This window comes from Prosopis cineraria, unplaced genomic scaffold, assembly GCF_029017545.1.
Source record: "Prosopis cineraria cultivar Desert tree isolate PC_DT_omini unplaced genomic scaffold, ASM2901754v1 PC681, whole genome shotgun sequence".
Lineage (NCBI taxonomy): Eukaryota > Viridiplantae > Streptophyta > Magnoliopsida > Fabales > Fabaceae > Prosopis > Prosopis cineraria.
Genome location: NW_026556006.1, coordinates 5,280 through 30,693, shown reverse-complemented (window position 1 = coordinate 30,693; position 25,414 = coordinate 5,280). Strand labels below are relative to the sequence as shown.

The 25,414-nt window shown below is 32.3% G+C and overlaps 2 protein-coding genes across 4 annotated transcripts; both read right to left on the bottom strand.

Moving 5' to 3' along the window:
- Positions 1–586: 586 nt before the first annotated feature.
- LOC129298008 (uncharacterized) lies at positions 587–3,928 on the bottom strand. Of its 3 annotated transcripts, none has more exons than XM_054936386.1 (8): positions 3,459–3,926; positions 3,274–3,368; positions 3,044–3,147; positions 2,846–2,946; positions 2,653–2,756; positions 1,681–2,118; positions 1,444–1,599; positions 587–959 (listed from the first exon to the last, which is right to left on the bottom strand). In XM_054936386.1, the coding sequence occupies exons 1-8, from the start codon at positions 3,699–3,701 to the stop codon at positions 800–802; spliced, it is 1,401 nt and encodes a 466-aa protein (XP_054792361.1). In that variant the 5' UTR covers positions 3,702–3,926; the 3' UTR covers positions 587–799. The 3 variants fall into 3 exon arrangements, 2 of the variants coding, with proteins under 2 accessions (XP_054792361.1, XP_054792362.1); XM_054936387.1 differs by having other exon boundaries at positions 1,444–1,575; positions 3,459–3,925; XR_008590288.1 differs by having other exon boundaries at positions 720–959; positions 1,444–1,613; positions 3,459–3,928.
- Positions 3,929–20,302: 16,374 nt separating this feature from the next.
- LOC129298006 (uncharacterized) lies at positions 20,303–23,174 on the bottom strand. Its single transcript, XM_054936385.1, has 6 exons — positions 23,063–23,174; positions 22,752–22,970; positions 22,178–22,342; positions 21,901–21,954; positions 21,664–21,810; positions 20,303–20,905 (listed from the first exon to the last, which is right to left on the bottom strand). Exons 2-6 carry the CDS (start codon positions 22,932–22,934, stop codon positions 20,528–20,530), a joined length of 927 nt encoding a protein of 308 aa, XP_054792360.1. The 5' UTR covers positions 22,935–22,970; positions 23,063–23,174; the 3' UTR covers positions 20,303–20,527.
- Positions 23,175–25,414: the final 2,240 nt, after the last annotated feature.

The following is a 25,414-nucleotide window of genomic DNA, read 5'->3' as shown; positions in this document are numbered from 1 at the left end:
TACAAAATTCCGGCTTCCACAAAATTTGTAATTAGTTATCGCTGTCAAGGCAAGACGTCCAAGAAATGGCATGTTCGTTTGATATCAACCAAAAGGCCGAGAACGGTATAAATGGAATGCTTGTTGATTTTAACGGTTGCTACGCAGAATACACGTAATAGTGTAATACTACTTTTTCTTTGGGCTGATGTTAATTACTATTTGGGTATTAACGAGACGTCTAGAATTCATCAACTGCGGACCCATCTCTGGTTTCCGTTGGCGGGAAATCATTCTCTTCTGCACACTACTGGATTTTTCTGGTACATGATCCTTCATCTCTAGACATTAGTGAGTTCGTATACATAACACTGAAGAAATTACTGAAAAAGGGTTGGTAACTATTTTACGTCATCAAGATCAGACTACTGCTTGGGTCCCAAAAAGTTCGCACTAGCGTTCGTAGTTCTTACAAGCATCATCAAGGAACTCTACAATCGTAAGATTCCAGAATATGCACGACTCCTGAAGAAATAACTTCTTAAAAAAAAAAAATAGAATTTTGCATGTTGTAACAAGCCATCCACTATTCTGGCCCGGAAAAAAAAAAAAAAAAGACAATCTATCCACTATTAATAAGCGTTTGATATCTTCCTACAGGACTTGGTAGCAGCATAAAAGGCAGAAAAAAGAAAAAAGAAAAAGAGAACTCATTTACAAAGGTGAATATTGACTCATCCTGAAGGGCTGAAGGCAAAGAATGGCCTTTTTTTCTTTCATATTTCTCTTAAAATTGTTTAATCAAGGCACATATGCTAAGCTAATGATGAATTTCATTAGGAAGTGTCGGAAGCTTCTTCCTAAAAACGTGCTTTCTGCAACGTCCAAAAATGTCATCGTATATTAAATCAAACTGCACTCCAGCTCTCTCCCTATTAATAATGAATAGAATGTGATCACCTTCCACAAACTTGTAGTACCTGTTTCATCAAATATCATGATTCAATTCAGTTCCATTAAAGAATTTCCGATATGAAAATTGCATGGGTAGAAAGTGGTCGGTAACAAAATTTCCCTTTAACAAGTTCAAGACCTCCCTAGCACAAAATCATTGTTTCTTCAAATCTCATTAATCAACACTACTCTTAAACAGTTCTCGTGTTTTTTTTTTTTTATTTCACTTTACTTATTTTTCATGTTCAAATATCCACCTCCAATGCAGGGACATACTGTTCTAGTTTCATTAATATTTAGGATGCATCGAGTCCAGAATATTTTCAATTACATAATAAATACATACTGAAATGCCCAAAATAGTGGAAAACTGATGGTAAGTGCTATAATATGATAATCTGATTTCTCTTTAGCAAAGTCAACCTATAAAAAGACTACATGTTTGGTTCTATCAGTAAGTACTATTTGGATATTTGGACCCAAGAAAAAATAAGGCAGCATATCACATACCAGATCCCTGGCTGCAAGGGTTCACAATCTGAATCCTTTTCAACAAAATGGTTTGGGTGTTCAATTGGGAAGCGAGGATGGGTCATGGATATCGTGTTTAGCGCTCCATCATTGTCCTGCCAGTCCTCATCCCTGCAACACCAATTACAGGGTGTGCTTGATTGGTCAAGCTTAACTCTAGTTACAACCCAGCATTCTTCAAACAAAAGGTGAGACAATGTCTAATGCTTTGGATACCTGTATCCTTTGTAAGGGGGAGACACGTCAAAAGGATGTCGCCACTGGGACATCTGCAAAACTCTTATAAAAAGCAGTGGATGAATTCCAGTTATGCTTGAAGGAAGTGTGACACCTAGGATTTTCCTAGTACGCTTGGTAGCATAGCTGAAGTAGTATGTATTTGGAAACGTGTGTAGATGATAGTTGAGTTTTATAGATCCTTGAATTGTAAGATCAGGGAGGATCCAATCCCCTGAAGCAAATGGACCGGCATTTCCGAGAAGGCAATCAACAAGACCTGAAATGCCCGTCTTTCTCCATGACATGTTGAAGTGATCAAATCCAAAATTGTAATACGACTTCAGCATGGAAATGTCCAGCCAATCATAAATTATCGCTCCAATTCGGCAAATTTGTAGCAGACAAATAGGTTTCAATGTTCTCCCATCTTCTGGCCTAAAACAAGCTCAAATTCAAGATCACTAGTTTTAGTAATCACAGTTTGTTCAACGGAGAACACAATTCTAAAGATTAGCAACAGTACATAAACAATTTAAAAGTGACGTATATTATCACCATGCCAATGAAAAAACTCATAACATTCAATTGAACCAAGAAAGTATATGGTCTTTTTGAGTGCAGACTCCACTTTTGAGACTTCAGATCACATTTACCAGTTTGCTGCCAATGGCAGCATGACCTTTGATTCATCATATATGTACCAAAGGAACTTCTCAGTTCCAATTTATTATATTTATTCTATCACACTAATGTCAATAGAAACTGTCCCAATCACCCCATATCTAGTCAATAAGATAACATCAGTAATAGATTGTTATGAATGATATCATTCCCTCAATGTCAAGTGTAAGCTATAATTTCTACATCAGAAAAAGCAGGACTTCAAATATGCCACAAAATGATATCAATTAGCAGGTAGGTATCCTCCAAGTTGGATAAACAAGAATAAGTCTATAGATAGGAACTTACTGCATGCCATCTAAGTAGGTTCTTGTGGTGCCATTAAATGCTCCTGATAAGGCCGTTATGCTCAAAACCCAGTTCTCTGAAGTGACTTCATAACCCTTAAATGCCTGGAGACAGCATGTCAAATAATCTTCAACAACTCATTCTCCACACTACAGACAATCAGCATGACAGTGAACAACTTATTGGGACTAACCTTATCAGCGAGCATTTGTTGCAAGACACGAGCAACCTGTGCTCCAGCTGAGTGACCAACGAAGTGAATAGGATGATCCTCGTCCCACTCAGGATAGTGGCCTGCATCCAAGTTGTGAAGACATTGTTTTCATTCAACAAAACAAAAAAAACAGACTAGAAGAACATGACAGAGTGCAGAGCGAGCCGATCCTCGAACCTTGTTCGTAGATTCGTCCAAATTGCGAGTGGCCATAAGTAATGCTGTGCTCTTCGCCGTAATCGACTTGCCCGCCTTTCAGATAGTAGAACAATTCGCGAGCCCTGAGACAAAACCCTTTTCAGAACTTTCCCAAACGAGCACAAAATCAAGAGCAATGCAACCTAAAAGGAAAATCCATTAACAAGAACCAGAAAAATAATGGAAGTTTCTACACCTCAATCACTCACCTATCGTGGATACTGGTTAAAGATCCCAAATCAGGGACGAGAACCCTTTCATCTTTCTTCTCTGCCCCGGCAAAATACGATAAACCACCCAATCGCTGAGGATTAAAAATGGAATGAGATTCATCGAATTGGAGAGAACAAGTCAAATTCATCACAGAGACAGGGGGGAACAGAAGTTTACTTACCCCTTTGCCAAACCCGAAAATTCCATGAAGTAACACAATAGGAGGCAGGTCATCGTTTTTCTCTTTTCGCATTTCCTCCTTGACCTCAATATTCACCTTAGACTTGTAAAAGTAATCACTAAGAGCTTGTGAGAGATCCCCAGCAACACCTGAACTGAAAATGTAAAACCCATAAAGCATATGGATGATAGAGCTCACAAACAGCTCCGCCAATTGCAGATAAGCTACCCATAATCTGATCATTTTGCAGAATCAATCCCCAGATGAAGAACCACGAACAAGTGTGCAAGCCAGAGCCTTCTTTGAACCCAGAAAGCAAAAAACCACAAAGAAGGCTCCTTCTTGCCGAAGGTAAGAAACGTTTCAAATCCTCCAGGGGCTCGGGCTAATAGATTGCCCCTTTTGTATTGTGGAAGCTTAAAATGTTACCAATACCACATAAGGTGAATCAACCAGGAGATCTCTAGCGGGTCGGAAATGGCTTTTATAGTCGTTTTACGCTTCAAAATTCAAACTTTGAAAATGGTTATTTCGCTTTTGGCCAAAAAAAATTTTTGGTTAATTCGCACATTTTTATTGTTTGCCTGCCTCATGGAAAACGGACCACCAATCAAAATTCAGAAGGATTGTTTATTCGCCTTAGCTGTCCATCGAGGGAGCAACAAACTTTATTAAATTTAATAAGAAAAAAATACAGTGGAAAAAGAAAATTCTTGCTTTGGGTTATGACGCGTGTCAAATCATTGCCTCTGATACAATCGTGATGCTTGTAGCCTGTAGACCGCACGCCACTGCTGAAGAAAACAATGTGAATATGTAGAAAAATTTTGCAAATAATCGCCTCCGATTCGTAGAAAGGGCAAAGAAGACCGATTGAGATACGAATACGATTCCAGAGGCTTCTTCATGGATGATGCGTGCAGCGTGCAGCAGATCTGGCAGGTTCTCTTCTCAAAAGGCCCACGCTCAGCTGTAGTTTGTTTGGTTAAAATATAATTTTCTACTTCAATTAAAAAAATTACATTTTTTAGTTCTTTTTGTACACGTGCTGCTAGGAATTGACAACACATGAGGGTGCAGTGATGGACCCAGAAAAAGTTACTAATAGAGGTAACATTTATACCAAACATAAATATTAATAATTTTTTGAAAATATAATTATAAATATTAACTAAATAAATATGCAAATAAATTATATGAAAATTCAAAAATATGTATTAATTTCATTTCCGTCACAAATTTATTTTTATAATAAATAAAAGATAAACAATATTTTTTAATAAACTGAAACATACTTTTAATCCATTAATTATATACAATGATTCATTTTAGTCTTTCCATTTTATAAAATATTTTTTAATCATTTAATCATAATACTGATATTTTTAAATAATTATTTTTTGAATTAATTATTATTATTTTAAAAAATAAATATAATATGTCAACATTTGATAGTATTTTGTCAATATTTAAAAGTTTAATAAAAAAATTTTTGTTGACAAAACTAAAAATATTAAAATTAAATACTCAAAGAATTTTATAAAATTAAGGGGTTAAATTAAAATAAAACTTATGTAAAATAAAGGACTAAAAATATTAAAAAAGATTAAAAATAAATTCTAACCTTTTAAATATAAATGTTTGATTAATTTTAAAGAGAATGTAAGGTCATCATTTTTTTTTGTGGGGGCCAATTGCAATTTTAAGGGGAAGGGAAGAGTAATTTTAACATGAAGATAAGTTAATTTTTTATTTATTTAATGGGAGCAATTGTGAGGATGTAACATCATTTTCTATCGCCAAAACTTGCCTCAATAATGAGATATTAGCAACTGAATCATTATATTCAAGTTCAAATGTCATCACCATTAACCATTAAGTCTAGCAAGAAAAGTAAATCCACATGATGAATCAACATTTAAATTACTATTAGAAAAATGCACATATTTAGTGTTAACCTGTGCTTTGAACATGATTATTTTTGATAATATGATACACACACACAAGCACAATAACAAAAATGTTGATATCACTATCATCACATGGTCATATGTTCTTCTAATAATATATTAATTCTGATAATATGATATATACACACATATAATAAATATAAACACTTCTTTTAATAAGAATTTAAATTTTAGGCCTTATTTGATATGAGGGATGGATTTTAAGAGATCGAGAATGGGATTGGGAGTGAGGATAAGTTTTAAAAGCCATGTTTGGTAGTAGGTGAAAATGTTTAAATAATTTTTCATTTAATATATATATATATATATATATAAAATTATAAAGACTACAATACCCTTGTCGGGAAAAAAACTACTCATCCTTTCTTGGAAAAAAAAATTCCTTCCTCCATTGGCTTTGAATTTGGGATGGAGCCTCTTCTTGGGGGGCAAAAAAAAAAAATCTCTTTCATCCCTTAGCTAGTTTCAAGTCTGTGATGGAGCCTCTTCTATTAAAAAAAAAAAAAAGTCTCCTTCATCCCTTAGCTAACTTTAGATTTGCAATGGAGAAGACAAACGAAGGTATCGAAGGAATTTGCTAACTCCTCACAGTAAAAAAATAAAGTGGTTTAATCCTTCATGGCGGATGCTCGTCGCTGAACATCATCCGGTCATGGGTCCCTACGTCTAGATCGGAGAACGCAGTTGCTTGCCAATGAATGTGGTCTTATCATGCGTTTGAGCATCCAGATCGGAGAATGCCATTGCTTGCTAATTCCAATGAGCATCCTCCCACTGTGCGTCGAATCAAAGAGAGAAGGTGACCAAAGAGGGAGGAGATAGAGGCATGTTCTCATTGAAGACTTGATGAGAAGGAAAGGCACTTTTATCTGGAGAGTTTTAATCCCAATATTAATTTTTCAATACCACCTCCCCATGAATTTATCTAATCCCACCTACATGGGTCTCATCAATCCTAAATAACAACTACTCCACTCTACAAATGTTGTATGCTAACCCAATCCCAATTTCAATTTAATTTTCAACTTTTTAATGTCATGTATCAAATAGAGTTTTAGTTCACTACATTATGAAGGATTAATCCTATCAATTAAACCCAATCTCAAATAATTTTTCTATAGTTTTAATCTCAAAATAACCTTGTTAGAATTTTTTTCTTCAAAAAAAAAGGTCCATTAGTTAACTAAGCTAGACTTCCCTAGGGGAAAATCATGTACCAACAAATTATAGTCGATATACTAACCATTCAATGCATGTGGAATGGCATATGTGATGTGGTGTGCCACATGCGGATTCTGCGTCCCCTGCTATCTTTTGGGAAAACAACAAACTCTTTATGTATAAACTAAGTAATAACTAGGCACTTTTGTTTTTGGCAAAACTCTAAGTGATGAATTATACTGCTGGGTTACACTACTAATGCTAAGTAATATTTATGTAACATACGAATGAATGACGTGGACATTCAGAGATTCTGGATAATGCTTAATGACAACGAAACTTCTATTTAAAAAGAAGGAGATGGGGGAGAGAAAGAAGAAATAAAAAAGAGATCAGTAAAAGAGGACCCATGTTATATTTAGTAGGAATTTGGTGGGGGGGGTGAGAAAGTATAACCAGGGTAACGTACTTTGTATAAATACATAATTAAAATATTGAGAGCTTGGTGAACCATTTTTATCTTGCCTTTGCTGTTTGGTTCTGGACACTAAAGGCATCAGCAATAATTAAATGATATATTAATTTTCATGCTTTCATCATGCTGCAAAGGAAGTGACTTTAACCCACTTATAACACTAGGAAGCTTTACTTGTGGGAGCATAATAAATTAAAAGAAAAAGTAATGTATGATTCAATTGTCCGTGGTCACTTTGAGTGGGAGAAAGACGCTTGCGTGTTGTTCACCCTTGGAATTAGAACATTCTGGAAGTTAGAGGTCCTTGACCATCCACGTGGCTCAAATTATTCCTTCATTTAGGATAGGATAGTCTTGTACTGCCAATCGGCCGTCTTTAAATCTCAAAAAATGTTTGCTTATATATTATACTATGATAACTAGTAATTATTTTTGAATCATTTATATCATTTAATTGCTAAAAATTTTAAATTTATCATGCTGCTATTTGGCGTGCAATTTTTTATATTAATTGGATCCACATTTAAATTTTTTAATATTTATTTATTATAAAATATTGCCTTGTGGGTCCCACCAAAATTTTTATATTTTGTAAGAATTTTAAAATTTATTCTCTCTCTTCCACCTTCTCTCTCTATTCCCCACCTCTCTCTCTCCCCCCATCATCCGACCAAGATCTTGAACGAGCCACCCCAAGACTTTTAGATCTCAAGCCCTCAAATCCCTCATGCATCTCACCTAAGTCAAGCTCAACAATCTCTCCGTCATTAAAGATGTTGACAAGACTTTTAAACTTCTTGCCGGCCTCACTTTCAATCATTTCTCATGGCCGAACTAACTAAGGATGTGTAAGTGCAACTCTTTGTTTAGCTATGTATTTTTAATAGAAAACAAAGGTGAATGATAGAGAGGAAATCGTTCAAGCTCTTGTTCTTGCTCCTCATTATCCTAGCTTTTGGTAAAATCATGGAACTACTCCTCAACATATGTTGCCTCACTTTCGATCATTTCCCATAGCCGAGCTGATTAGGACGTGTAGGTGCGACTCTCTATTTAGCTCTGTATTTTGAATAGAAAATAAAGGTAAACGATGGAGAGGAAATCATTCGGGCTCTTGCTCTTGCTCCTCATTGTCCTAGCTTTTGGTAAGATCATGGAACTACTCCTCAATATATGATGGATTGGGTTTTGAAAGCGGTGTCATGAATCTTTAGGAATAGCTCGGCATCTTCAAGGGTTGAAATGACAATGGCAAGATCATATTTTTGGGCTAAAGATTGAAGACTTTAATGTGGACATTCACCCAACATATGAAAAGTTTCAATGATCGATAGGGTTGTTGCACTCATCAAGCTGGATTTTGGTCTTCTTTGAGCCACTGCACAAGGAGGATATGGTGAGAACAAATGCTCATCTGAGTTTCAAAAATAAGTGCATGCACCAGAACCACATAAGAACATAGCATAATGGACAATCAAAACACATGAAAACGAACAGAAATGAGTGATTTAAAAATGAGAGGGGGAGGAGAGAGAGGAGTGGGGGAGATAAGAAGAAGACGATGAAGAGGTGATGAAGTTGCATGGAAAGGGAGAAGAGTGAGGGAGGAAAAATATTTAAAAAATAATGTGGGACCCACTATAAAGTCTCTCCTACTAATCCACAATTAACTCCATAATTAAGGTAATTACGGAACTAACCCAAGTAAATTACCAAGTTTACATAAATAGGATCTCAAGTTTTCAAAACTCAAAATGCTATAAGATCATTTAAAATCATTTAAAAAATAAAATCAGAGAAAAACATGTATACAGAAGTATGGACATCTTACAAGGTAAGATAACATCAAAGTGGAGTCAACATAGTAGAAAAATGAATTATGGAACAATTATGCTGCAGCATAAAATTTTATGCTGCAACATTAATTGCAGAATCCATGACAGAAGCTGTCATGGCAAATTTCCTGGCTGGACTTCTAATGAGCACTAAATCTCCGTCCGACATCTGATTGAGATAATTTAGGTGCCTACAGAAAGCTTTCTCTAAACTCTAGCTAATGACAATAATTTCACATTCAAATCATTTCTCAATCAAAAGTTGGACACCACAATGAAAACTTACCTATTTATACTTTCAAAACATAATAAGGGTGTTTAAAATCACAACCATATAAGACTCATGCAATACACCACACTCAACCAAAAACACATGTATCATAAACTCACCACTCAATCTTATAACACATAAAACATAAGGGAGAGGAATTTATTGCACAAAACAATCATTTTCACTCTAAACCAGTCAAAATACACATATTTCCACTTGCACAAGTATTTTGACTCTATATTAAGATTTACAACTAAAATTCACTAACCCATGGCACAAAATATACAAGTATGATATTATAATAATGCAAACGGTACCAAAAATATTCATGTGATTTCTAGTTGGAAAATTAACAATCTTAATACACATAAAATAACATAAAGAGGCATATAAATGATTACTCTATAATCCCATGCCTCGACTCATTTACCCCAATTTTTACCCAATGAGCTAGGCCCTAAAAATATTAAAAACTAAGGGGTGAGTACAACCACTCAATAACTAAATTTCACCTAATCTATACAATTGCGTATCAATAAAAAACGGATGCAATTGGCAATAAATACACACAAACATGTAAGATAACATATAGCCTCAACCACCACAATAACAACCATGTGATTAGGCTTCAAACACATAATCATATATATATATATATATATATCAATAACGCACAATTTAGGGTTGCAATAATACCAACCACACACCCTTAAACTGCACCAAACTATAATACTAACAATCATGTGGCCGGGACTAAATGCATGATCATATGCTAACCTTACACTCTCTTGATTATCTTCAACATGAAACCGGTGCCTATTCGATGGTTATGCCCTTCATGAACTAACTTAGCCTTCTACTTGTGAGGAACTATCAGGTCAGGGTCAACTCACTCACTTATATAATCCGATTTCCCTTAATACTAATAACTATAGGGTGTTATGCCTTTAATCTAGCCTCTTCATGAACCGATGGAAATTGGTTAAGTTCAAATCTCTTATAGAATAAGTGGGACAGTCTTGAATCAACCATGAGACAAGGGCTACCTCTCTATTTCAATAGTCGGTGCCAAGGCAAGCTCTTGATTCCAACATTCGTTGCTAATACCATGTGAGTTTAGTCACCTACTCCTTTCCTTAGGTGGATTCTCGCCAATGATCATGCCATGCATATATATCACATATGTCTATGCATTCTAATCAACCATTCATATCATGAATCCATATATTCATACTCATACCCAACTCACTTCACACACCAACTAGTACATAATCACAATTTCTTATTCATCATCACTATTAGCATGTATAGGAACATACATATAATTTTCAACAATAATACATTACAAACCATGCCAAATTTGTATCATGAGTTTAAAAATATTAAACATGTTTCAAATCAACCATTTCAATAAATAATTAATTAATATTCAATTATAAAAAATTAGGTTTTCTTGGTTATCTTAAACATTTGAAAGGTCAAAGGTTACCCTTCAATCACAACTTACCTTTTGAGCTAAATTTGAGCTCATCGATGCTTTGTGAGGTTAGCCTTCAATTACATTAACACTCATCACTGTTAATCATTAAAATCACCACTCTTAACATCTAATTTCCTATGTTAATAAATAAATTTCTCAACTATAAAATTAACCTCACATCCAATGAGTTTCTTAACTCCTATTAATTTCATTTAACTCTCAATAACTTAAATAATCTCTAATATATAATCCAACAATTCAAAATCATCACCAATGTCACAAATTACTAACTTCAAACTCTCAAATTTCAACACTTTAATAACCCAAAGCTCTCAACTATTAAGTTTAATCACCACATTAGGTTTATTAGCTCTCATTAGCTTTAATTAACACTAACACAATCCTTAATTAACATCAATAGTAGCCATCTACCTTAAGCACCATATTTATGGCACTTTAGGGCATAATTTCATTCATAATTGAGAGCCCACTCTCATGGGTGCATAAAATCACTATATCTAGGTTTAGATAACCTAAACAACTCTTATTGGTTTCATTTAGATCAATGAATTCAAACCCATAGCCCTAGGTCTAAAAATCATCATCTCCCAACCTCAAATCTTACTTCCAAAACGTGTAAAGAGAAGAAGAAGAGATAAGGAAGAATACTTAGGTAAAATTAAGCTCCAATCACCTTCAAAATACCCAAGAGTTAATGCTCTACCAGAGGAACAACTCTCTTTGTTGCCCTCCCTCTATTTTTGGCCATTTCTCCCTGTTTCAGACCCTTTTTTGCATTTTTAAAAAAACTAATTTTATAATTTATGCTACAGCATAATGCACTGGGTCAAAAATCTAATTTCTTTTCTCTTCAATTTGAGCTTGAGTGACCCAATTCACTTCCAAACCTAATCCAAAAAATAAAACCAAACCCAATGGCCCTCTCTAACTATTTTTAAATCTATTTATATTTAAATTTATAAATTTATCCTCTATTAGCTTAACTAATTAAGGGAATAATTTTTGAGATGTTACACCCATAATTAATATTTTAAAATAAAAATATAAAAAAGAGACCCACACTAACAGACATCTATCATGTTTAACGTGAGGGTGATAATGGGATGAATCTTTTATGTTGAAGGATATAATTAACTCATAGTTGAGTTTAAAGTTATTTATGAGCTTTCATGATTAGTTGAGGGGCAAAATTGACCATTAACCCACTATTTTTCTATTAAATATTAATGTTCATTATATCATTCCATTAACAATTTATTCATATCATTCTCATTTCACAATATTAATTACTCCCTTCGTTTAAAACTATAAGACATTTTTTAAGAAGTTGGATATTCAAAAATGCAAAAGCATTTTTGGTTTTTCAAGATATAATTATTACTTTTTTTTAAAAGTACCCTTATTGAATATATCACTTTATATTTTTTTAAAGTGAAACACCGTATTAAATAGAGATAAATATAAAAAAATAGGATTATTTTAAAGATAAGTAACTACTTTATTGAGGTGAGATTTGATTAAAAATACCTTACATTTTTTAATAAAGTGAGTATCAATTAATTTATTTTAAATGAGCTTGAATTGATTTTTTTTTTTGGCAAAAATCTTGAAAAAAGTTCTAAGTTTTAATGATCATTCTAATATTTATGGTCATGATTTATTTTTTAGATTGAAGGTATCAAGATAAATGACATCAAAAGAAAATAATATTTCAATTGAAATATTGAACCATATTAAAAATTAGGCTATTTTTCTCACGCACACATGTGACTTATATCATATCATTGACAATACAATAGTAATAGTTATTGCTGAATTTTTTAAATTAAAATTGTTTAAATCTTATTCAAAATCAACTATGTCACAAAACATATTAAATGAATAACTATATTATCCATTAAAAGTAAAATGCTAAAATTACTTAATCACAAAATTTTAACATATGATTTCATAACTCAAAACGCTAAAAAAGTTATACGAAGATAGGTACATCACAATACACTATGCTGTCATTTTAAGATGAAAACTCATGTTAATTGAGGATTAAAAAATAGTATGGTTGCGTTTGGATGGGTGAATTTGAGTTGAGAACTTATATTTAAAATCTTACATTTAAAATTTATATATTCTAAATTATTAAAATCTTTTATTTGAATCTTAAATAAAATTTCAAAATTCTAATTCTATGTTAGAATTTAAAGGCAACTTAGATGATGTTATTGGTTCAGTCTTAGTCAAAGTCAATGGTCTAATCTAAATCAAGGTTAGCAGCCCTGTCTCAGTCGACTCTAACTGTTCAAACCTAGACGACTCTAGACCATTTCAGGTTAACAGTGGTGTTTGGTGTCGAAAAATAAAAGTGGACTAATCGAAGATGGTAATCATAGATTGATCCTAGACTGCAATGGCAATAAGGTCTTAGTCAACGTTAGTGGTTTAGTCCTGGTTGGTGCTAGCCGTGGGGTCCCAATCACACTAGTAGCCCAATCCTAGTCACAGCCAACGGTTTAATCCCAATCGACTTTGACCTTCTACTCTCAGTAAAAGCTGATTGTGCAATCTTGGTCATAACCGACAGTCCACTCCCAATCATTACCAACGATCCAATCCAGTTAGTGTCGATGCTTCAGTCCCAGTCGGCTCTAGCCCTTTGGTCATGATCAAAGTTGGCCATTTAGTCCCAATCGATGTCAGCGATCCAGTCCTAGTCAAAGACGACGATCAGGTCTCGGTCAGCATCGGTGATCAAATCCCAGTCAAAGGTTGCTGTCTAATCCTGACTAGCGCCGGCGGTTCGATCCCTATTAGCATTGGTTGTCAGGTCTTTATTAGTGCTGACATTCCAATCCCAATCAACACTAGTAGTTCGGTCCCAATAGATGTCAGCTGGAGTCAATGATGTCCAAGTTGAAAAGGTGGTAAAGTCGATGAACAAACATGAAAGAAAAGAAAAGCTTCCATTGAAATTTGAAATGATAAGAGTTTAAAAAGAATTTAAAATTATAAAAAGATTAAGGTAGGATTTGGATTTGAGTCAAATCTAAATTCACACATTTTTAATTACCCAAATAATAGATTTGGCTTTCAAATTTAAATTTAAATCCACATGTATTCAAACATAGTATAAATTTACTACTTGCATGCTGATTGAGGATTAAAAACAGTAATTTTAAGGTGAAAACTCATCATGTATAGTTTAACTATATTATGCCAACAGCCCTGTTTGCCCTTTTCCTGCATTATAAATGCATGTTTTGGTTTAATTTTATAACTATATCCCTGGTTTACAATCCAAACCTCATGTTTTAATTTTTAAAATATATTTGTAATGAAGTCAAGTAACATGGCAATCATGCTCTCTGCTTGGAACGGTTTGCTCTAACCTTTTCTGTAGTTAAAATACAGCAATTGGGCAAGAGAAAAAGAAGATGAAATACAATAGTTAGGTAGATAGATAGATAAATAAACTTATTCCATCAATAATGGGGTTAAAACGTGTCGGCCAAAAAAGGCTGGATAAAACATCAAGAGGTGAATTTAGAGAATTTTTTTATCAGCCGGGTAAATTTAGTGAAGCAGGCTACCTCGTTATTTTAATTAGAGGTTTTGACAAGATTATTCATTTATTTTTAGTAGTAGTCGAAAAATTGTATTGGAAAAAAAAAAAGATTTTTGGGGAGGGGGGGCGTTATGGTGGGTGGAGAAGCACGTGAAAGGATCAAGAAATTGGCAATCTCGGCCTTAAAGGCTCCAAAAAAATATTCTGTTTAGAAGACCCAACCTTTATTTAACCGCCTCAGGTTAAGCCCATAAATCTATTTTATTTTTAAAAATAAAAAAATTAATAAAATAAATAAATACAAATTCAAGTATAGAATCTTGATCAAATTTTAAAATAAAAATAAAATTTTTTAATGTAAATCAACCTTATCAAATTCAATAGATACAAAAACTTATATATCATATAATACAATATTAATCAAAATAAAAAAATAAACTTCATAAAATAACCGTATTTAAGAAATTAGTAAAAAATTTATTAATATCATGTTAAAATAAATGACAATAGAACTAACATTAATCATTTTGATAATGCAATAATTAAATGAACATCTATCATGTTAAACAACAGAGTTTGGAGGGTTATTTGAATCTAAGTGTTTGTTTCAAAGCCTATCAAGGGTATTGTAAGCCGATTTCTCAAAATAATAATAATAATAATAATTTTTCAAACTTAAACACCTTGTCCAAATGGGTTTCAGAGCCGACTACTCTAAACTCAGGAGAGTGTGTGATGAATGACGAGGCATGATCAACGCGCAAGATTCTAGACGTTTCCAGGAGCACCAAGACGGCAGATCGGCAATCATATTCATCATTCATCATATATTTGCGCTATCGGTCATTGTCAAATGGTCAATTTTAACAACGTGTCCTATACTCCTCCTATTTGACAAGAGAATGGATGTTTTACTTTGGGAAATTCGTTTATTTTAAATTTAAATTAATAATAAAATGATAAATGAGTATTGTTGTTCTATTTTTTGTCTAAAACAAATTTTAGAGGGAGACGTTAGAAGTTCATAGGTATAATTGACATAATTATTAGAAGACGTATGCAAGTAACACAGGGCCTGGATGAAGAACACGGCTAAAAAATTCTTGTGCGTGGAGAACAAGAAAAGAACAAACAAAATAATCATAGTTTTCTCCATATAACAGAAACAAATCAGAGAAATTTTCTAAGCACCACTCTTCATTTCGTCGTATACTCATCGTCAGTTAAAATTGTCTGAAAGCTAAGCTCTTATCCTGAATGGCGAATTGTTTGAAGGAGGAGTCTTATTTGCGAGGAGAAGAGTTGGGCTTGTGAGATGTCAAGCCCATGGCCCAATTTCTACGGTGAATTTGGGCATGGATATGGTCTGAAATCTAAATCCGGAAATCTAGGATGTGATGGGCTCCAAATGAGACTTCGCTTGTAGCAGCCGTGTTCCCTCCAGTAGAAACAAGGGAACCGTGGCTCAACTGGTTCCGTTATACAATGTAATTCAAAAAGATCTATTTATTATTTTCAGTGTCTTCGAGGAAATATTTTCTATTATCAACAAAATTTACTCATTATATTTTAAAAGAAGAAGAAGAAGAAGAAGAAGAAGAAAAAAAGACATTAAAAAAGTGAATTATCTTTGGCCCAAAAAAAAAAAATTGTCTGTCTATCACTTCATCAATAGTAGTGTATTACCCTTTAACCTCTGATGGATCCATCCCCTCCGCAGCCAATTGTAGCTCATTGACATAGGATGTTCATGAGATGGGAGGAGATAAGGATACTTCTATCTTGTGTCTCGTCTTGAAATATTATTAAGATCAAATTGTTGTCCCATGTTTTGTCCCATCCCATTAGAAATTGGGACAAGACCGGAACAGCAATAAATAATGTGAAAAAAATGTCTAGATAATAATATTTATTAATTAAAATTTTAAATCACGTAATTTATTAAGTTTTAAAACCAAAATAACATGACTACATAAATCACAACATTTATTGAATTACATCAATCACAATTATAAATATACATGAGACATGATACATTATGATAGTGGTTACAAGTGATCTCTTTGCTCTAAGAGAAACAATAAGAGACAAGCCCGACACAACATCAAGTCTTTGTTTTTCTTCTTTAGTTAAGATATATTAAGCTAGTGACTCTTTTGAAAATAAAACAAAAAATATGATGTAAACAAAAGTCATTAAATATGTAAATATAATAATCAATTATATTAATATAATTAATATATGGTAAAGAAAAATATTACCTTGTATTGTTTACTTTATTTCATTAAAATTATCAATATAAAAAATTTTAGTTTTAAATAAAAATAGCACGTATTGAAATTATAATTGATGTAAGTATAAATTATATCAATATATTTAATGTATACATTTAAAATAAAAAATAATATATGCATCTATATAATATTTGGGACCCAACAAGACATTCTGAAAGCAATCTCATGTCCCGTCCTGTCCGAACCTCTTTTCCATCTCGTCCTGCAAAGTTTCATTCTAATTGTTTTTGAAGTTGGGATAAGACCCATCTCAACATGATCAAGACAAAATCGCGCTAATTATAATGGGTATAAGTTGAATATCCTCACATTAATAGTTTTTTTAGTAGCAAATGCAAAGTCTTCTATTATTTACCCAACCTTCACTTGCCTTCCAAGTCAATCCCTTCCGCATTTATTTACATAATTAAATAATCATTAATGCATTTTAACTATATCAATTAGTTGTGGTCTTTTATATTAATTATTACTCCCTCAAGTCTTTTTATAAGAGTTTTTACAAAAATTATCATTCTTATAAGAGGCTTTACACATTTTTAAAAGAATTCATTACTCTTGAGTCCCTTTTGAAACACATACACATGTTTAATGTTCAGCCATGTCTTGAATAGATTGTCTCCAAAAAATAAATACATGTGTATAGTGAAAAAATAACTACCTATATCATAATTTATAAGATATTTTTAAAAAAGATTTGATATCTCAAAATATAATAAACTTTAAAAAATTGAGGTTTTATTAATTAAGCTTGTTTCAATCTCTCTTACTCTTTAATTTTCATCTCTCTCTCTCTCTCTCTTCTCACTATGTTAAATGAAGGATATTTTTTTAAAATTTATATTTTTATTTTAAAAAACTAAAATTGTTAAGTGTATTTGATTAAATTTATTGGCTTGCAAAATTTTATTTAAAAGTATCTCGTAATTTGTTGTGAAGAGAATATTAATTACTTGTTTCCAAATTGCTGTTAATTATGTGTAGAAAGACAAGACTACAATATCTTAATGAATTTTATTGAAAAAATATGTACATATTTCGTTAAAGTTATCAATTTTAAATAGTTTGTTTTTTAATACATGTTAGAGTAGTTGAACGTCTCTTATATATTATGCTACTTTCAGTTTAAAATATAAACATTTTTGCTCAACTAATTTTGTTCAAAATATAAATAACTTGATATATGTAAAGAAAATTCATTTTATCACTTATATTATTAACCTTAATATTCATATAAATGTATTTCTCACTCATCATAAAATATATTAGTAATTATAACTATGGATAAAAAGAAGAAAAAATATATATTTTTATGAGAATGAAGATTGTATTAGTACGTAAATTTTTTTTAATAAAAAAGTGCTTATATTTTGAATTAGAAGTATTAATTAAAATTCAAAATACTAGTAAAGTAAATTAAGTTATGGGATGGTAATAGGGGCATAACTTGGCTTAATTATTGCAAGTGAAATGCAGGAATGCATGAATGAGGCCTTTTCCACCGATCTGCTCTATGTTGACGAAAAATAATGAAGGTGTGCATGATAGCGTATACTTTACTTCAAGCAAATTAATTAAGATATCCACTCATTAATGTTCACTATATTATAGGGATGGAGGATCTCACTTATGAAATTCTCAACACTTTCACGTGCTCTTCTTCAAAAATGAATACGGGGGATTCTCGCTCCTAATTAATACCCTTCAAACCCTATCATATTTTTATTATAGGATAACTTTTAAAAAGATTATTTAATTTTATAAGTTACTTGATGAAATATTAACTATAACTTTTAATACTATTTTTAGTTAAATTTATTAACTTTTCTTTTGTCAGCAATTTAAACTCATTAATTATAAAAATAGTGTCATATAAATTTTTAAAAAATTATTTAAATAACATAAAATGTAAAGTTTATTATATTTTTAGACAAACTTAATAATTTAATTATATCCCCTTAATTTTAGTGAGGTAATTAAAAATGTAGAAACAAGAAATGGTATACTATTATAACTTCGTTTTCAAATCACTTCTCTATCACCTACATTAGTTATCTTTTATAATTTGTGTTTATTATACTATATTCTGAATCATGTTTCCCGTAAACATAAACACTACATAATTCATAACACTTAAGATCCTCTTTTTTAATATCGGACTCAGCTTCCCTCCTTTCGTCATCCTCCTAAGTCCTATTAAATTTAGGCAATTCAGATTTATATTCAACTTGGACCGTCAATATTAAATATTTTAATTTAATTACAATATATTTATTAAAAAAGAAATTTATAATTTCTTTTATCAAATCTAATCAGCAATATAGACAATCTAAATTTAATAATAATTTTTTTGGTATTTTAATATTAAATTTACACTATTAAAAATATATTTGAATTATCAATTTATACAAATTTTTATTGAATCTAATCACCAGTCTAAAAATTCAGATTTAATATAAATATTCAAAATTAATATCAAAATTTTGATAATTTTAATGTTAAACTTGCACAATCCAAAATTTATATGGACAATCAATTTAAAAAAATTATAAATAAATTAATATTAATTTTGAACCATCCATATTGAATATGAATTTAAATTAATAATGAAACATATTTGTTAGGTTTTTATAATTATTAATAAACATAAAATTTATATTTATTTTTTATATTAATTAAAATTTGTAAAAAATTAATAAATATGTTTCATTATTAATTTATGCTAAATTTAGACGGTTTAAATATAATAAAGAATGCTTGTTAAAAAAATATATATAATAAGGAATGAGAAGAGGAAACCTAATACCCTCCCCTTTCTCTCTCTGTTCTTTTTCTTGGTGAAACTTAATCTATTTCTTTATCAGCATATCCAACTTTTGTTTTGGTAGAGCTAGTGATTTAATATTTTGTCTTGTTTCGAAGTATAAAAATCATTATATATATAGAGTATATAATTTTTTATTATATTTTAACTTAATGTATCTGACACAAAATTAAAACATCTGATACAATACATCCTTTCTTCACAGTAAAATAATTTAAAATGAAAATGAAAAAAAATACCTGACTGGCTTCCCTTCATTCCCCCCTTTCCATGTCCTCTTTACTTTCCATCTTGATTATTTGAATTCATTTTTTAATAATTAAAATTTAATATTTTATAAAATTATTATTAAAATATAAAATTTTATAAAAAATTAATTAATTTTATGAAACTTTTAAAAATGAATTCAATAATTGAGATGGAAGGTGGAGAGAAAATGAAGAGATAAAAAAAATGAGAGAAGTCAAGTTTGAAAAATACAAAAAAAAAAAAAGATATACATGTTCATGTCAGGCTGTATATGGGATTTTGTTAATCTATTAAGTTGAACTTTTTTTGGACTTTCATAGAATATATTTTTTCATAGGTTAAACACAGAGTAGGTAAAATATAAATTTTAAGGATAATACAAGTTTAATCACAAAATTTTATGTTAATTATTGATTTAATTTTTAAATTTTAACTTAATACATTTCAGTTATTATAATTTATTGAATTAAAAAATTATAAGGACCTTGTACTAAAATTAAATAATTACACGGACTATGCTGTTCCAAATCAAGAATGTGTATATTTATAAATTTAATTGTTATGAATCAAAATTTAAGAACTGAATTTACAATTTAAAAAATCAAGGAATTAAAATTTATATTTTTGCTAAAGGTTAAAACAACGTATATTTATCAATAAAAAACTCAGAACAACATAGTAAAATAAGGCAGAAAAAAGAGAGAGACATATAACAAAGATACAAATGAGGATATTATATTTAGTATTCAACTTGTTTGAGATTTACACAAGTGTCTATAAGCAATGGATGACTGGTTAGTCAAAATGCAAAATCCTAAAAAAAAAATACTAATATAACAAGAATTAATATTATTAAATAATCAGCCTGAGAAGCTTGCCCAAGAATGCCCAAAAATAAATTCCCCCCTCGGGGGGTTTGCAATTTATCACTAATCAGGGACACTTGACGTTTCTGCCGGGTCCACCGTAGTAAAAATAGTTGCCCCACACACGATTAACACCGCCTTGGATATCATAGCAATTCGGGTGGTCCGCAAGGACCCGAAGATTGGACAAAGGAATCAAGTTATTGTCCCAATCAACGACTTGCAAGTTTCGAAAGTAAGAGGCTCTTCCGAATCCTTCTTCCGCAAAATGCCCGCTTCCCATTTGGGTCATTGTGTGGGTACCCGACTCTCTCGAGTTCACTATTTCTCCTCCGAATTGAACCATGCTTGCATGTTGCCTCAGGTGCGTGAACAGCATCGCCGGCCAGTACCCGACTAGGATGCCCGACCCGAATTCCAACCACCAATTCCCGTGCTTCGGATCCTGTCATTCTCTAATCGGATCACAAAGGCGCTACTACGAGTCTACAATGGTTAACGAATACATTCTTTTTCGCAGCTATTTATTTTTGTTTCTAAAACTTATAAGAGAATTCCTAGACTTTTGCAGAGTAATAAAATTATAGTAACTTAAACTCCATAAAATTTATCACCATTCACTTAAATTCATGAAGTTATAAGAAATTTTTAATATTTTACAAAACGAAAATTTACAACTTAAATTTATTATTAAAGTTATAACAAATTTGGAATATTTCCTATCAATTTTTTATATTTTCATTATAACAATATTTTTATCCACCCAAGACAATAAAAAGAAGGTATTTATTACAAAATTAAAAATAATTCTTAAATGTCATCTTCCCGTAAATATAAGCCCTGCCTCTACTTTAGAGTTTTTAGACACAAAATTCAATGGCAACACGAGACTTCCAAAACAGTGGAGATCCCACCATTGACCCATCCTTTCCATTTTTTTTCCTTTGACTACGAAAAGAAAAAAAAAAAAAAACACCTCTTGGTCCATTTCACGACTTATGTGACAAAGCTTGACTTTTACCATTCACATTAAAAAGGTTAAAAAAAAAAATCAAATGAACTCACCTACCATAAATGAAAAAAGTATTAAATTTAAATCTGCTTCTTATTTGAATTTGAAAAATATCATTTTGAATTAATCAGTAATATTAAACATGAATTAATTGTGTAGAAGTATTAAATTTAAAGCAGAAATATAATTACCTTCCAAATAAGCAAGCTAATATCAAATTGTCCGCCCTTGTAAGAAGAAGTAGGTGAAATGGCAGCCCCAATTGCAATTCTATTGTTAGTTTGAACAAAGCCAGAGCACAATAAATTGTAACACCCAGTTGCTTGATAAGCATCACTCTGCATCCACACATATCATCTTACACTTGAACAACAAGCAAAACACAAACATTTAATAAGTAAAGACAACATTGTAATAAATCCACTTACAGTCCAATAAGTAAAGAATCTGGGGTAGCTGTCGCCATATAGCTCAGGGCTGACCTGCATCAAAATTGATGCAACTTAGCTTCTTTGCTTGCTTGCAATCCAAATATTATTAATTACACTGACAACGGCAAAAAAATTGAGAGGTAGGTGGTTGTTGGTGGTGGCCTTTTAAATGCTTATCTAAGTCGCTAAGTGTGATGCATTAATAAGAAAGTTCACGATACAGAGAAAAAACAGAGTGTTTTGTGTTGTAAATAATTTAATGAGTGAACAGTACCTGCCAGCCAGCTTCAATGGTGTTGAGATCTTGCCCAAATGAACCAGAAATGACCCAAATTTGAGACAAACTGAATTCATATTGATTCGTCACACGTGGAGCCCACACGTTTATGCTTGCTTTTGCTCCGTAATACTTATCACCACTCACAAATCCAACTGCATGCTGAACATAACACATAACCAAGTTTGTAATACAGTCACAGATTGTGAAATTTTCTTGAACAGGTTGGTGGGTGTGATTTGAAGATGAACATGAGCCTGTTTTGTTAAATCGTAAGAGAAAAAGACAGTTCTGAAGTTGTTGCTTTGGAGTAAGGGAAACTATTTGCAGAGGAATTCTGAAAAACTTTGGTCATCACTGTCGTAAACAAGAAAGAGGAATTAATTTGGGTGGTGTTTGGTGGTCAGATTTATGGTTATGGATTTAATTGTAGAATCAGAATGCGTAACAAAATGGCAATATTCTGTCATATTTTCTTGTATCTGTTCTTAGTTAAATGCTTGACTTCGTCAGAGGAGAGAAAAAGAAAAGAAAATTCTGGCTTTGAGATAGAAGAAGAATGAATGAATACCTCATGGCCATTACTATTTGAGTCCCTCCTCACACGGCCTCTGATTTTTCTTCCAAATCTGCGAACCGAGCTGGCTCTTAACATGTCTTCTTCTCTTGTTCTTCTGATTGGGATTGTTCCTTCAGGACATGATTCTCCAGACAAAGTCCATGTCTGAAAATTCTCATCACTCAACGAACCCATTTGGTAATGACTGGTTTTTGGTCTTTCTGGAGGATCCTGAAAATTAAAAAAAGAAAAGAATTCCAGTATTCTGGTTAAAATCCATATCAGTATCGGAGAACCCATTCAGATAAATATAATTTCAATACCAATGGTTTCTGTCCTTTGAGAAAAGGATGATCAAAAGCTGGTTGCTGATGAGACACGACACAGTCTATTATATCACCATCAGGACTCTGCGCAAAACCACACAAATATTCATGACATATGAAAACAAAAGGACACACACAAACAGAAAATTTGATGTACCTGAATTGTTTTAACATAAGGCTTGTTAATCTGGTGGAGACGAGTTCTTATGATGTTGAGCTAAGAAGCACCGATACGGGTACGAGTGTCGGGTACGATACGATACGATACGCGGACACGGCTATTTTTCAAAATTTTAGGATACGGGTACGGCTATATAAATAATTAAATATTAAATATTTGAATGTTTAAAAATACAATTTCAAGATGTCTAATGCCATCATAAAATATAATACAACAAATAGTTAAGTACTTAAATACTATCAAGTGGCAAAAAATAATTATCAACTTAAAATAATTCTAATAAAAATTTTAACATAAAGAGAGTCAATAAAAATTAAAAATAAATCAATGTTTAACTCAATAACATAATCCATCTAAATAAAAAAAATTTAATAATTCAGTATTAAATTTAAAAAACTGATCAGTTGTTCTGCCTCTCTCGGTTCAGCAGTGAAGAATTGAGCAATAAATATTCATTGTCCAGCAATGCAATAATCCCAATAAATATCCATCAGGCAGCAGCACAACATTGAACAATAAAAAAGTGAAAAGCAGAAGAGATAGAGATGAGGTCAAAGACGCTGAGGCAGAGCTCAGATTGAAGCTGAATGAATTATCAAGATTGAAGCTGAAGACTGAAGACTGAAGAATGATGAGGTCGAAGACGTGAGAGTGAGGCAGCGTGCGAAGTGAGAAGTGAAAACGCGTCTGACTCAGAGCGATACAGCGGTCGACACAGGCAATGAGCGACAGAGTGGAAAACACGAGAAGGGGGTCGATTGGAGCTGAAAATCTTAGGGCATCGGGTTTCTGGAGTTGGGACTGAGTAAAAAGAGGTGAAAAATGCAGAGTTTTGCGTCAGCCCGCGTCCGACCCGCGTCAACCCGTCTCGACCCGCATCTGCCCGCGTCCGCCAGAAACTGGGAAAAGGGACGCGCCGTTCCCCCGTCCTGAACGCGTGTCCGTGTCGGATACGTATCCGATACGGACACGCCGGCCATTTTCGCGTATCGGTGCTTCTGAGATGTTGAGTTTTAGAAGCTCTTTCTGGGGGTGAAAAGTCTGACTGAAAATCTGAGACTGAGAGGAATGGACAGGACAAACTAGAGAAGCAAAAAGAACGAGGAAATGTACAAGAAGGGAAATGATTGGAGAGCTGAAACACAGGCTAAAATCCATGGTTGAGAAATTTCTTTGGCTTGTTTCTATTCAGAACCATGCGTACTATTCAGAACCATGCGTGTGTCTGTTTGTTGGCATTGAGGTTGTCTTCTTCTTCCATGAGAAACGGAACAAAACCAGACTTGGAACTCCACTCATCACAGAAGAACTACTATTCTAAGCACCTTATAATTCAGTCTCCTTCACCATTTCCAATTCCTTGAAATCGCAGAACAACAGCAACTTTCTTCTATTCTCTCTCACTCTCTCGGGTCTAGTGCTTGAAATTTGAAAGACAATGGATATAGTATTTCAGACAACTTGAAGTCTTAGGCTTCTAGCTGATCAAGAATACACAGAAAAGAAAAAAGGGTTGAGTTTTCTTAAAGGTTTGGCCATGTGGGGTGGAACCGTGGAAGTATAAATGCCAGAAAATCATTCCGACTTTCAAATATGAGAGAGAGAGAGATTGTCCCCAGACCGCAATACAAAGACTGAAACTTTAGCTGTGTGTGTGTGAATATTGAAGGGCAAAGTGGTACATATGATTTCCTGTTATTCTTTTTTACTTCGGGTCTGAAGACAGATGGGAATTATATTAGAAAAATATATATATATATATATATATATATTTTATTTTATTTTTTTGCTTTTTCTGCTTTAAAGTTCCTTCCTATCTCTCTTTCTTTCCCACTTCCCTAGATGTTCTATTTGTCAGCCATTCCAATTTAATTTTCATTTCAAATTTATACATCCATGTATATACCCATCCCATACACTCATAAACAAGTAAAGGTAATCCACTTTCATCGCTCCCACTATTTTCTATACCCAAAATGCGAGGGTCTGGATAAGCTTATTCTACCCAAGCAACATAAAGACATTTGTCTAATCCTAGATTCAACCATTATTGAGTTTAATTAAAATATAATTTTTAAAACATGACTTTTTTATTTTTTGAAATTCAAACCCTCAAATTTTCTTAAAAAAATACAGAGTTCATTTCTTTCATCTAAGTTTTTTGCCAT